Below are 15663 nucleotides of genomic sequence, written 5' to 3' on the forward strand. Positions count from 1 at the left end.
AACATAGTCCATCGTCTTCTTTCACAACGGTTCCTCTTCAAGGAGCCGCTGGGCCTCAAGGAATAGGGTTTAAATTGACCCAAAATGGCAATTATGATATACAAAACAAAAAACTTGTTAATGTTAAACAAGGAGCTGATCCCAATGATGTTGTCACAAAGAGCCAAATACAATTGCTGGATAATGCTCCTGGTAATGTACAAGCTGATAAAGCAGTAATTTACACCAATACTGGTAGTGTTCATACAAATAGTATCTATCTACAAGACACACCAGACGGGGCTGGTAGCTCCAATGATGTTCGATTATTGACTGAGCATCAGTCTTATGAAAACATTCATCTTAATATACCAGATTTGAAAAACTTTGATGGCCATGGTGGACGAGCTAAAAGTGAAATAATGGTTACATCAACAGAACAACATATTACTGGACGGAAAACATTTTTTGATATTAGTGTTTTAAAACCCGATAATAACGATCAAGCGGCGAATAAAAAATATGTCGATGATGAGATTAAAAAAATACCATCACCTGATTTATCTACATATTTGAAAAAAGATGGCACTGTTGAAATGACTGGAAATCTGGATATGGGTAATCAACAAATTACTAATCTTGGAGCCAATATACAAAATACATATGATGTCGTTAATTTAGGTTTCTGTGATACTAAATATTTACAAAAAGTCTCCAATAGTGACCTCGATATGGACAATCATAAAATCAAAGATATGGCTCAACCAACTGATGATAACGATGCTGTTAATAAACACTACGTTGATCATAACTTTCTCAACAGGTTAACACCCAATGCTCTTGGTGGTGAATTAGATATGAGAGGTCATAAAATAATCGTTCTTGGAAATCCTTCCAATCCCAATGATGCTTCCACTAAAGCATATGTTGATACAGAAATAGCTAAAATACCATCTGTTGGAAGTGATTTGAGTGTTGCAATGACTGGAAACCTTGATATGAATAATAAACAAATCAAAGATATGGCTCAACCAACTGATGATAATGATGCTACTACCAAAAAATATTTTGATGACAAATTGGAGCAAAGTCATCTTGTCAGCAGCCATAAAACAAATGAATTCAAATATCTTACAGATACCGATGAAAGCAGTTCAGAATACAATATCACAGTGAATGGAATAGCTGCTTTCAATCAATCCCCGCATCAGAATAAAAAAGCTTATGATATCACATTGATTAAAGACAGTTGAAGTAATGATTACAGATCAAGGATAGGTTTCAATATTTATACTCTTGCTATTGGAACATACACAATTGTGTTTGAATTCTACCCACCAGAAATGACTAATATTCAATTATCATGTGATGCTTCTGAAGCATACATCCACAAAGCTGTACAGCGTGATTTCACTGCTTATAGCAAGCTATTGGTTCAATTCAATAACAACAGCAAACAAACTCCAAATTACATCTATTTGACGATGCATGGAACAGCTACAGCGACTCCAGTACAATGTCATCTGGTTGTTTATGGGGTCAAAGATTGGTCAGATAGCGTTTATCCAGGAGTGTATGACGGCTTGGACAATGTAATGTTTGAATATAAAAATGGAGATATGGAGATGAAAGTCAATTTGGATATGAATGATAAGATTATTTCTGGTTTAATAAATCCGTTATATGATTCTGAAGCAATGAATTTGGGTTATTTTACCAACTTATTCAAAACGACATACACTGGAACTATTACCAGTGGTGTTTTTCACAATTTCAGTATTCCTGTCTCAGGAAATATTTATTTCAATTTGTATTCAGTTGTTTTGGTAAGCAATATTCAAGTTTCAAATGCACAAATATTGATTAGGGGGAAACTGCAAGGACAAACATCAAACACTGACACATATGACAGAATAGGAAACATAATCAATGGAAGTAACACGTTTAATATGCCCAAATCAAGGAAATTTGTCAGTATTGATTCTATGTCAATATTGGATAATATTGGAGCAGGAACTGCTGTTAATGGAACTTTTGAATTGAAAGTATTATACTCTAATTATTTTGAAAGATATCATGCTGACAATAAAAGTTGGTTGTCAAATATTGAAACTTCAAGTGTTGTTAACGGCAGCATAAAAAATGGAGTTTTTGAAAATGTACATGGTGACAAATTTGGAACATTAGGCCCGGTTAAAATAAAAAATATTGTAATTAATACAAAAAATCATTACCAAGTTTCTTTTGTCGCCATTGCTAACAGTAAAACTTTATTTTCCCATTTAATACAATTTAATATGAAAATTGGGAGAAATTTTGTAACTACAAATACAACAATCAAACCCATGATAATTCAAATGGGGATTTTTAAAAGACGTCCAGGGTTTACTTCTCCAATTATAAACCAAGAAGTCACAGGAACTTTTGAAATTTATTTATCAACACTATTAATATAATGCCATACATTGAAGATGAAAATGGAAACCATATTCTTGATGAAAATGGAAATAAAATTGAATTCACAGTAACTCATGAAAGTTTACCAGTTGGATTTAAATTTAGAGAACCAATACATCTGAATGATGATGGTCATTTGGATACAGAAAACAGACATTTAGTTATCAAAGATGGAGTTAATTCAAATCATGCAATTTCACTCCAACAATTAATAAACAACAATGAAGACATCATCAAACCATATATTGAAACACAAATACAACAAGCTCTGGCTCATTTTAAAGCTCAACAAGCTCAGGAAGCTGTAACGTTTCTCAACAATCAAGTTGCAATGAGAATAGGAAGAAAAAGTGGTACAATACCAAAAACAAATTACACATGGATAAAATTATTGAGTAAAGATGACGTTAAAGGAATCAATACATTGCAAGAGATTATTGTGACAAACACATATATCAGGAGAAATGACAGATATCATCATTCCAAATCCGATTTGGTGTCATCAACATTTGATCAATTGGAATTCTTCTTTGATGTGTCATTTGAAAACTATTATTGCTACTTCAACAATCATCCATCTGATTGGACAATGAAGTATTTTGTTGAATATATTAGGATACAATTACCTGACAATAATGACCACTAGGTCGTGGACTCCGTTACTTTATTTTATAAAATAACTAAATAAAAATATTGTAATCAAATTGTATAATGAAAGAATTGTCAGAATTGCAAGAACACATTCGAACATCGATGATAGATTTTCACCGTAAATTGAGTCTTCCAATATTGCCCAGACAGGAATGCAAGATAAAAAGTATCGTAATATTCACATATTTGCATGAAAAATATTACAACACAGGTTTACCTGATGAAGTTTACAAAGAGTTAATTCATGATGGAATCGGATTAATTGGACCTGGAGATGGATGTTTAACAGCTATTCTCCATCGATTATTTGGTTGGCAACCATATATCAGGTCTCATGGAATACTACATGATGCTTATGGTCAATTTTACAACAAATATCATCGTGACAAAGGATACATGTACACCATTGATGAGAAAAAAACATATCCTTGGATGAAAAAATGCATGTTTTTGGGTCAAATAACTGGTCTCTATTATTGCATCAAAAATAAGATAACCATATAATATATGCAAAAGAAGAAATTAATAATTGATTTCAATCATATTTCAAATCGATTATCAAATGAAGAAATTGATGAATTGAAAGCTTATTACATGTCATATCACAAAAAGCTGTGGATGTACAAAAGTGCATACAAAAGATTAAAAAAATGGGAGTTTGCTGGTAATATTTCATCCATTGTGTTTGCAACTGGTGGTATTGCATCATCAATTGCAACCAGTGGAGCTTCATTATTGGCAATATCATCAGTTTCTGTCGTAATTCAAGCTTGTATGAAACATAAAAATATTGAAATAAGGTTGTATCAATGTCAATATGCTTTTCAAACTTACGGACATTTATTAAATGAAATAAAAGAAATAATGAGAAATGGACATTTTGATAGAGATGATTTGACAAACAAGCTTACTCAAAATGATGATTTCATTTTGGATAATTCGCCGATTGTCGATAAATGGGGTGACAAATATGATAAAAAATATCAGATATTCACTTATGTATGATTAATAATGTGCATGATTTGGGGGCCAATAATGTCCATAATTTTATCCCAATAAACATTGTATAATTTCATTGTTTTTTTGGATTTTGTCAACTCAATTTGGGAAGAATCAATTTTCATAAATTGCAATATTCTATGCAAAAGATATTTCAAACTGATTATTCTCTTTCGTTTGCCATTGATTTGTGGCAGTATTTTGTTTATTTCAACGAATATTTTATGAATTTTGAAATTGGTTGAACAACTGATTTCAACTTTGTTTTTCAAAATAATTTGATCTAATGTATGCGACAAATGGTATTTTCTATTATACACTGTTTTCTTGTATATTTTGAACAAATTGGCATGAAAATTGATGTATTCTGTTTTGTATTCTTCACCAACAACCTGTCCACAAGCAACACACGTTAATTGACATTCCATGTTTCTCAAATTCTGTGTTTCACAACATTCAGGCATTGATGGTTGTAAATTAACTTTGGATTCATCACGATATCCACAAAATTCACATTCATCTTTGCAATGCAGGAATTGGCATAGAGATGATTCCACCTGCGGAGAAACATCTTTTGTTTTACTCAATTTTTGATTCATTTTTGTATAATTATATTATATATTATAGTTACACAAAAATGTTTTCAAAAATATTGAAACCACAAAAGATGATACAAAGTCTCGAAATCAAATATTTGACAAAAAACAAACCAAATACCACATCACAAAAGATGATACAAAGTCTTGAAACCAAATATTCACCAAAAACATGAAAAAATTAAATATCTCATCACAAAGAATGAGTCAAAGTTTCGAAATCAAATATTTATCAAAAAACAAACCAAATAATTGTTAAAATATTGAAATCACAAATTTTATTACCATGTTTTGATCACAAGTTGATACTATCATTGGATAGCATAATGACCATAGGCCAATGAGTGTATTCCATCAGGATACAAATATCGTTTATCATCAAAACATGACAAAGATGTCTTATTGATTGTGTAACTACCAAATTGATGATTGTTACTTCGGATTGTCTTCATTTGATGGAATAATTGTTTTTCATTAAACAGAACATCTTTGTAATCATCATGATTTATATCATTCTTGATCACATTTTTTTTTTTATTCCTTTGGCTGTTTTTCCACCATTGTTGTTATCTTTGATGTATGAATACATCTTGGATCTCAATCCCACAAATTCAGTAATGGGTACACCAGCGGCTTCATCTTTGAATTTTCCAATAGCTTTTTTATTTGTTGCATCAAAATATTGATGATTTGATGGATAATCCGAGTTATCAAACATTTCTTTTTTATTCGAAAAATCTTGATACACATCTTCGGCTTCAATTTCGTATGTCAAACTATCAGTATCAGTGAATAGTAATTTGGCTTTGTTACCATACTTTCTTTTGATAAAGTTGTAATGAAAGTCATACATGAGTCTTACTCAAATCAAGGATACACATACCAACGTATGCTGGTCGATTGAGAGTCAATGATTCCTTGATTTTGTGGACTGCAACCAAGTTTTCATTAAATATTTTGCTATTGATGAATGTTGGTTTGGAAGTCAGTTTCGATAATTGTTTCTCATTAGTCACCAGTTTAATGTCTTCTCGTTTTCTGATATTCTCCATTGTTTTACCAAACACTGAATTATTCATCAGTTTGAAGAAATCTTTTTCAAAAGCATTATTTGCATTAGTTCTTTGACGTGTATTGAAATCAATGTATGTTTTCAACCAAGGTGATTGGTCAAATGATAGAACACGGTATATTTTCTTCAATTTCAATCCCAACTCACGATACAATTGCAGATTACGATAATGTAATACATATTTTGATTTGTTTGCCAAAGTTGGAATCAGCTTATTGACTTGTCCACTTTTGATTCCAAATTTGTCTGCAATTCTTTGACAATAATCTGACAGCATATCTTGTGTCACTTTGATTTGTTCAGCGCCACATGGATAATCATTATGCAGGTCATGTAATTCATGAGGATATTCCAAATCAACTTCCAATAAATATCCAGTTTTGTTTTCTGTGTCAACTGTTTTCCAATTAATATTTTTTATTTGTTGTTTATTCAACCATTTAAAATTCCCAGTTGGAAGATATTGTGACATAGCCCAACCATAGAGATTGTTTGCATCCAAATACATGAGATATTTACTTGTTTCATTGGGATTCCAATTTTGCATGTATTTGTTGTTGGCTTTACCGTATCTATTGGCTATGTAACTGATTCCTCCACGCATACCCTTTTCAACAAATTGATACATATCAATATCCGTAATGAGTTCCAAATTGACTTCAGTCATTTTCAACATTGCATCCCAAGATAATCCCGGAGATGTAAAATAATGACATGGATCCAATCTATAATATTCCAAACATGTTTTCCTGAAATTTTCAAATACATCAGCCAGCAATAAAACATCAGATTTGAGATATAAATCATGGTATTCGCCCATATTTTTCAAATTAAAAGTATTCCAAACATTTTGTGCATGACTGTATTCTTCATCAGTAATATGTGTCTTATTCATTTGACTGTAAAATTCATCTTTGGTTGGTAATTGAGTATCATTGAATATATCAAAATTACTCATATAATCATATGGATAAACTCCTTTTTGTTTCATTAATTGCAGTTTTTCACCTTCGAAGACTTCATTGGTATATTTGTATGCATCTTCTGGTAGATTTTTTGCAAGAATTGCCAATGATTGATTCATAAACTGAAGACTGTCGATAAATACTAAATTATAACCCAACATGAAGGCCATGTATTTCTCCATATTATTTGGGATTACATTAATTTTGTGTTGTCTGGTTTCACCTTTTCTATCCACATAAGTATTAGTCTCAATAATTTTACCAATTTCTTGCATTATAAAATGACTATCATATCCTTTCAAATCATGAAATATTACAGGGATTTTGTCAGTTATTGTAAAATCCCTGTTACATTGATTATGGGCTGAGCCACGGAATTGGCCATTAATACGACAATGATCTCTGACACGTTTATCTGTTTTCTTGTATTTTTTACCACAAATATGACAAGATGTTGCTTTTTGGAATTTGTCTTCATCTTCTGGAGACATAACTAATGGTTTATTGAATTTGTATTTAATAGTTTGTCTGCAGTATTTGACTTCAGCAAGCATTGCTTGCATAAATTTGTAAACAGCTTTTTCTCCACGATAATATTTTATTGGTTTGGAATATTGGTCATCATAGCAACAAACAACTTTGTATCCACAACCACAATCAGTGTGTTTTTGATAAGCTTCAGTAAAAGATTGTTGGTTAGATTGATTACAACCATGAATTGGCTCAGTGATTGCTTCAAAATCTGCGTATATCACGAATGGCCCTTGCATTTGTTTACTATAGTTTGTGAATTCTATTTTGGAACCAATTGGTGGCATTTTAATAGCTTGTTTTCCATTGATTTCCATGCATATTTCTTTGTGTTTTGATGATATTTCTTCTTTTGAGAAACACTGCAAACAATGCATACAGAAATGTTTCTTATGTTGGGTTTTATTTTTACTAAACATGAATCGGTTAAAATCTTTGATAAGACAGTAATGTTTGTTTTCATCTTCTGAGATCAGTAGCAAATTCAATACATCATCAAACTTTTCTTTTGAAACATAAATTGGATAAGCTTGTTTGTTCTCATATCCGAATACATTGATGTTGATATTGTTTTGTGTTTCAACTTTGTTATATTGTTTGACTGAAACAGGGAATTCAATTCCTTGGTAATTCAATTTTTCGACAAATGATTTGTCAATTTTTTTGATTCTTTGTGGATTGTCATTTCGTGGATTCAAATGTCTGATGTAAGTAAGTAATTTATTTAGTGTCAAATACACAGGGGGTGGTCTCCCAGTCTCCCGAGCCACAGGCTCATGATATAAGTGTTTGACAGTATAAAAAAAAGATAATAACTACTAATTAAATGTGACACCATCGAAAGCATTCATTGTCTTTATTCTTGAGATTGATTATTCCTTTTTTATGATGTTGAAGTTCAGTTGGACGTTGAATATATGAACTTCCAGTAAGAGGCTCATATTTGATAATATTGATGTAATGTCCATGGATTGATTTAATTATCCAAGCTGAACCTTCACTAATCCATTTGTGAATATCATTCATAATTTGTTCAACATTAACATCCAAAGATTCTTGAAAATCATTGGCATTAGTTATTGTTTTTGGTTTACTATTAAAATATCCAATTCTGGAGACAGTTTGGTTTCCTTTTTGTTGTTCAAAATAAATTGTCAAAGTTTCAATAAATTTAATTCCTTTCATTTGAGTTAATAATTGTTTCATAAAATGAGCAATAGATAATCTGGTTGAACTCATTTGAATCAAAGGATCTGTTTCATTTTTAATTCCAACTTCATAAGATTTTGTATAACCCTTGAATGCTCTTGCAACTTCTGTGATTTGGGTTCTTTGTGTTGGAACTGGAGCCATTTTCTTCATCCTTGGCTTCGGGACTGGTGTATCAGCAAATTGTTTTGGAGGAGGAATAATGTTGTTTCTTGGTTGAACAATTGGTCGATCTCTGAATTGCATTGGCGGCGTGATGATTGTATTCTCATAATCTTTTACCATTTGTTTGACAGATTGTCTAGGCTTTGGAATTGGAACTGTTGTCTTTTTACTAGGTTTTTGACTTTCAAGTAATAATTCAATTAACTGTTCTTTCGTTAATTTGGTTAGATTATTTTTATTCATTATAATATTATATGATAGATTATTTTTATTGCTGCGGTTGATTTGCGTTTCCAGGTTTGGCATAGATGAATGAAGACTGGAGGCAACATTCACACCAAGATTTTGCGTGGACGGAGTACTTGGTCGGCTCCTTTTTCGTGTTATTTTATTGTGGGACATGCCCTGAATACACTCATTTGAGCATACTCAGGAAATGTTTACACAATAATTACCAAAATTCAATGTTTGGTAAATGTTCTTGAAGTTGTTTTTTGAATGGAAAGTTTCCGTTTCCGATTTTTTTCATCATTGAATTGTATTTTTTATCAATTTTTTGTTTCTCATATTCTGTAAATTCATCGTCTGATTCCTCCAATTCAATGTCCATTTTGATTGATTTAATTGGTTTTTCAGTTTTAATTTCAATCTTTGTTTTGTATTTCCTGGCTTCAAGAGCGTGTTTAGCATTTTCTGATTGTGTAACTAATTCAAGGTTATTAATGCAATTGTTTTGTCTATTGGAGTCAATGTGATTGATTTGCAATTTATCAGAAATATTGCCATTATAACATTCGTAGACAAAACGATGAACCAAAACCTTTTTTGATGGTAATCCAATTTGATTTAATGTTATATTAAAATAACAATTTAATTGAAGATTACCAATTGAACATCTTTTGGTTTTTTTATTATAAATTTGACCGTATTTATTGGCCCCAAAGTTGGTATATATATGATGATAATAAAATTTTTCACATTTCATTGGAACATTTTGCTTTTTTGATTTTTGTTTACAAGTCTAATTTTTCCATCGTATATCATATTTTGTTGTCGTGTTACAAGCTCAAGATTATCAATTGAATTATCTTGTTTATCATTATTGATATGGTGTATTTCATATCCAACTGGGAATATTTGTTGTTTTATTGATTCCCAAAGGCTGTGTATAAAAGTGGGACGGGGACAAGGGGACGGGGACATTGGGACGCGTGTGTGGGGACTTGGGACTTGGGGACGCGTGGGGAGGGACGTGGGGACATCAAGCATGGGACGCGGGGACGTATGGGACGGGGACGGGGACGGGGACGCGGGGACGTCAAATATAGGGACCCGGGGGACGTGGGGACGTTAATGCTTATTGTTTAAGTCGAAGGTCCAAAATCTGCGTACGTTATAACGCTCAGTTTAGCCGAAGACATCTCTGAACCTAAAACTTCTGTATATTATAGTCAGGGATGTGCAAGGGTTGCGTGATGATCAAAGCAAAAGCAGTAGAAACTTACCGTGGAAATCCTCGATCCTCCATGCCTGTTTACGAAACGAAGACTCCGCCAAGACCCCCTGCATTGAAGAAAGTGAAACCGCTGTCCTGGTCTTCTTGCTGATAGAAAATTGGAGCCTTAAGCAGGGTAGGGTGGGTAGCGGTCGCCAAAATTTATTTTCGATTCCAAATAAATAAAAAAGGAAACTAGATTACTTGTGGCATAAGCGAACTTCCAACCCCGGAGTGCAAGCTCCGAAATCTATTGCATGTGCCTCTAGACCACGGGGGATTCAACTATTGAAACAATATTCTATTTTGTTTGACATATTTTTAGTGGCAAATCTAACAGTAAATGCTTGCTAACAGTGCTTAACCCTAATCAAGATAGTCAGTGCGCCTACTCCTATATGAAGAAATATTTTGTGTAAACATCATAAGGTGTCCGATGTGGTTAAATAACACAGTTTCACGAAGAAAGAGATATCGCGTTTACCTCCGACTTTACCTCCCGCGTCCCCTACATTCGACGTCCCCGCGTCCCCGTCCCACACGTCCCCGCGTCCCCGCGTCCCATACGTCCCGCGTCCCATACCAGATGTCCCCACGTCCCTCCGCTCGCGTCCCCAAGTCCCAAGTCCCCACACACGCGTCCCAATGTCCCCGTCCCCTTGTCCCCGTCCCACTTTTATACACAGCCATTCCCAAATAAATCGATGAGATTGATATTTTTTTCCACTATTTTTATTGTGAACAGTTGTTTGCAAATACCCAGTTAAATGTAATCTTCCTTTTCTTGTAATCAATCTCTTTCGATTAATAATATGACCATCTTTTGAAGCTCCATAATTGTCGTATTTATGATGTATATAATATGTTTTTCCATCATGAATAACAGTATTTATTGCCGGAATTTGCTCTGATGAATTTTCACCGGCAGGAAAATCCACATATGTGTTGTCTGATTTTTTTGTTCCACTCATCTCGGTTACCCTACGGTACGTGTTTTGTCTTTAAGTGACTTTGGTTTTCAAATTCATGTCAAAACTGTCTTCCAAAACCACATCATTCATAGTCAAATCAAAATGTTGATTAAATTAGCCTTGTATTCAACATCATTAATCCCTGTAAAGTGGAAAATCTTGGTCATCCATATCGTGACACATTCTGTAATACATCTTATTGATTAACTTATTTTCTGTCCTGGTAAATTCGCAATCATTGTCTTCCATTGGTGGAAATTCCATTAATCTATTGACTGTTTGTAATTCTTCTTCAGAGTATGAGCTGTTAAAAAAGGCTTTTCTGGCTTTGTGCATGTGTTTCATATTTTCAGAGGCTGTCACCAATTGCAAATTTTCAATGAAATTGTCTTGACGGTTGGAATTGATGTGATTAACTTGCAATCCAGGTGGAATTATTGTTTGATTTACGGCCTCATAGACGAATCGATGAGCGGGGCATGTATTGTTACGTCCCGGAGAAATTATATAATAGCCGTTCTCAGACAAATATCCTTTTCTGGGTTCTAATCTTTTTCGATTGATAATATAACCATCAACTGAGGCTCCGTAATTCTCAAATGTTGGATGAATAAAATATGTTTTATCATTATGATCAAATTGGTTGTTCATATAAATTAGATTAGATAATTTTTCGAAACCGGTTATAACCGGTTTTTTTCTTCATCATTCAAATCAGCGATTGATGAGTTGGTTGGATTTAATCGATGATTGTTTGTGAGTTGGGGATCAGTTTGGTGTCATTTTTTGAAAGTGAGGATTTAGGTTTTTGAAAAACCTAAATTTAGGTTTTTGAGTTCATTGTTGAATCAGGTATGAATTCAGTGAAATTTTCAAAAGTGTTGCAAAAGCGGCAAATATCTAACTACTTTCATATCATGTGAGTGAACGTATTTCTGGCTGTCAGAGAGAAGCGAGATCCGGAATATTTTTCAACAGTCGAAGAGGAATTTCGTATCTCCGCGCGTTGATGTTATAACCTCCATTTATCAAGTGAGTTGGCGAAATTGCCTGAGTTATCATTTCAGTTTACGTTTCCGCTCCCCCACTGAGGCAGCTCCAAAGCTTCTTTAGGACCCCAACACCCGGTTTTTTCAAAGACGGCTATCTCCATTGAAAGAAACCCGCAGTGAATGTACCTATTATTGTAAGTGTTAAAAAGAGATTCAACCTTTGAATTCTGCCTTTTTCAATATTTTTTACCGGTCTATAATTTGCTGCCGTCCCAGAACCAGGGGCCAATTTGATAAAACTTTTAATTTACAAACTGTATCCTTGCTTTTACGTCCGAACACAAAAAAAAACTCAATAAAAAGTTTGAAAACGAGTTTAATAATCCTCACGAAAGGCTTCTAACAATCTTGGTTTTGAGAGCATTTTCTGCACGCGTGTGTTAATTATAAGGGCGCGGTTTGTTAGCTTCAAGTGTGAAAGTTAGCCCCAGACTAGCAATGGGGGTCAGCAATGTTTCAGCACCCTCTCCTCTGAAAAGAACAGCACATAGTCATTAGCCCTCTTTATAGAATGCCATGACCTCCAAAGCTCTTCCTCGGAAAAAGGGAGAATCTAGTAGCACATGACACATGTAATGCATCGGCCTACAGATGGAAGAAAAGTCTACTCAGTCAGTGGAGGACCCAAATGCAAGCGAAGGGTCTGGAAATGAGACTCCTCCCCAAGCCATCGCGGCAACTCAGAATTTCAAAATGGCGTCTTAATCTACATGTCCTTCCGCGTGTTTTCCTGGTCAGCTAGTTTCAGTTATTTCAAGTGAAATCGCCCTCTTTCACCAGGTACGTATTTTTAAGGGTATAATGTATTCTTAGAGATAAATCTTGGCAAATTTGTCCAACCAGGTAATGCATACATGGTCGAATTATTAGTACTCACTCGCGTACTCGTGCTACGGCGGCCGACAAATGTCGATCGATCATCAGTTAACATGTTCTTCTTTTTCTTTTTCTTGGTGTGTTTGTTTTTGTCTAAATAATCGTAAGGCTTGAGATTAGTTCGAAAGCCTTTTTCAGGACTTTTCAGTGGTGTTTCTTTTTGGGGGTGGGGGACAGTGAAGGGAAAATGGAAAAGGGGGGAAGGGCACAAAGTAAACAACATATAAAATGATGACAAAAACCATAAAGAAAAAAGAAAACATTGTGGGAAAGAAAAAGCCAATGGAAAATGCCAAGAAAGGCCACTGGAAGCAGTGATGCCTCCCTCTGTTTCCCCTTGTGCAGATTATCAGTAGTCTCTGTTTTAAGCTTGGAGAAACGGAAACATGCCATGAAATGTAACCCATATTTCAGTGTTTGTCAGGAAATTCAACAATAAGTTCAGTAGCAGTTACAGCTGGTTTCATGAAAGTGTATATGGGGTTGTCAAAAAGCACCGGCGACCAGTGATATCGCCAGCTACTCTGAGGTTTTCGCCGGGTATGAATTGTCAAGAAAAAGTGAAAAAAAAAAATAATAAAGCAGAGAAAAAAAAAACGATGGCAAATTACAATAACAATTGAAAAAAGAAACGAGAACCAAAGAAGGAAAGGAATATAGTTGTTGAACCACGCTGTACATCCGTTTGTTCCCACGCGTTTGTCTGTCATGCGATATACGTACCAAAAATAGATGCACGCAATTTGTTTACATTGCATTTTGCTTCTGCGGCGGCTAAATGAAGATAATGAACCGTCAAATGAATATTGTACAGGTGAGCGGTAACTTTGTTTTTCAACAAACGTCAAGTTAACAGATACAATTTCAGATCAAAGTTATGCGGGTTTCAGTCTTAGCTTTATTTGGCAAGAGTTTCTGCTTGTAATCTAATTGAATTAGCGCCTTGACTGTACTTTCACGAATCACTATTTTGCGAACTCGTTTCGCAAGACTATTTGAAATGGGCTGCCTTCATAGTTTATTGAAAACTATGGTAACGCTATTTTCAACAAAAGGTAAATTTCTTTTCATCGTTATTCGTGACAAAATCCCCTTTATGACGACCTATTTGATTTGAGGTAACATCCTGCGCGCGAAGTTACATTTTTGCACATGGCGATGACGTGATGTTTTAACAGCCGACAAGGTGTTAAATTACTCATACAACTGATTACCACGCAGAAAGTTACAAGTATTTTGATCAGGTCTCGCTCCTGGACTCGCATAATGTCTAAGCGACAATCCTCTTTAGTTAACTTTTTCAGCAAAATATCAAGAAATGAAGGTAAATTCATTGTTCCAAAACGAGGTAAAACAAGTGACTGATAAATGATTTTCTTTTATGAAAAAAGACTATTAGAATTCAAAAGTTGAACGAGACTTACCAGAAGTTGAAGTTCGACTGGAATTCCACTTGTCACCAACACAGAGGGATTACGTGAGATAGCATTGCGCCTGCGTGAACTCAGTCTTTAAAGCACCACCCCTGGGCATCGAAGTCAACTTATAACAAGGGTGGGATCCAAGGGAGGGCACGTAATCCCTCTGTGTTGGTGACAAGTGGAATTCCAGTCGAACTTCAACTTCTGGTAAGTCTCGTTCAACTTTTGAATTCCACCTTGTCACCCACAGAGGGACCACGTGAGATTTCAAAGAAAGATGCGCAGGGTGGTTTAAACAAATCCATAGTGAAGTGCAAGTTTACTCCAAAATTTTATTGGCAAGAGTGTCTTCTACAATCTGTTTGTCATAAAACTTAGCAAAAGTGGATTCTGACTTCCACCCAGCCTTGTCAAGGATATCTGACAATGGAACATCGTTAAGCTTTGCCTTAGAAGTTGAAGCTGATCTGGTGCCGTGAGGCTTAAACATAGTAACATCAATACCAGAACATTGCAACACAGCCTTAACCCAACGACTAATTGTGTCTCTAGACACAGGCTTATATGGCTTTACATAACTTAGTAACAGTTGGCCACAAGGCTCCTTAAGAAGCTTAGTTCTAATAAGATACTCCCTAAGAGTGGTCACCATACACAGTCTTGGGTTTGAAAATGATTTAAGCTCAATCACCATGCCTTTTGAACCTGGCTTGGACTGTTTAACATGTTCTCGTAGCGGAAATGCTACAGATGTCCTGTTATCTATCATAGGGTCAACATTAAGAAGAAGTAGTGATTGCCCCCGTTGGGCAGTGACTAAAGCTAACAACATAGTAAGTTTCAAAGTTAAACTCTTAAGCGAAATCTCATTTACAGGAGACAGAGTCTCCAAATAATCTAGCACTTGGTTTACATCCCACACTGCGGTATAACGAGCCATGGTAGGGCGAGATTCAAATACTCCCTTAAGAAACCTGATAACTTAAGGATGTTTGCCAACTGGGACTCCACCTACCGAAGGGAGTATAGATGAAAGTGCGGAGCGAGCAGTGTTAATGCTACTGTAGCTGAGCCCATTGGTAAATAACAGCAGTAAGAACTCTATAACTTGGCCTAAAGAGGGACAATCTGAACTAATCTGTTCTCGATGACAGAAGTTAAGCCATTTTTTGTAGTAGCATTGATACTGTTTACTTGTGCCTTTCCTCCATGACTTAAGGATAA

General features: G+C 34.7%; 1 protein-coding gene across 1 annotated transcript; it reads right to left on the reverse strand.

Annotated features, from left to right (window-relative positions):
* Window positions 1-14758: 14758 nt before the first annotated feature.
* Window positions 14759-15379, reverse strand: LOC146454769 (uncharacterized). The gene has a single exon (XM_085095033.1). The coding sequence runs from the start codon at window positions 15377-15379 to the stop codon at window positions 14759-14761; it is 621 nt and encodes a 206-aa protein (XP_084951159.1).
* Between the last annotated feature and the right edge of the window lie 284 nt (window positions 15380-15663).

The sequence above is a fragment of the Pavona decussata genome, unplaced genomic scaffold, assembly GCF_977016875.1.
Source record: "Pavona decussata unplaced genomic scaffold, jaPavDecu1.1 SCAFFOLD_300, whole genome shotgun sequence".
NCBI lineage: Eukaryota > Metazoa > Cnidaria > Anthozoa > Scleractinia > Agariciidae > Pavona > Pavona decussata.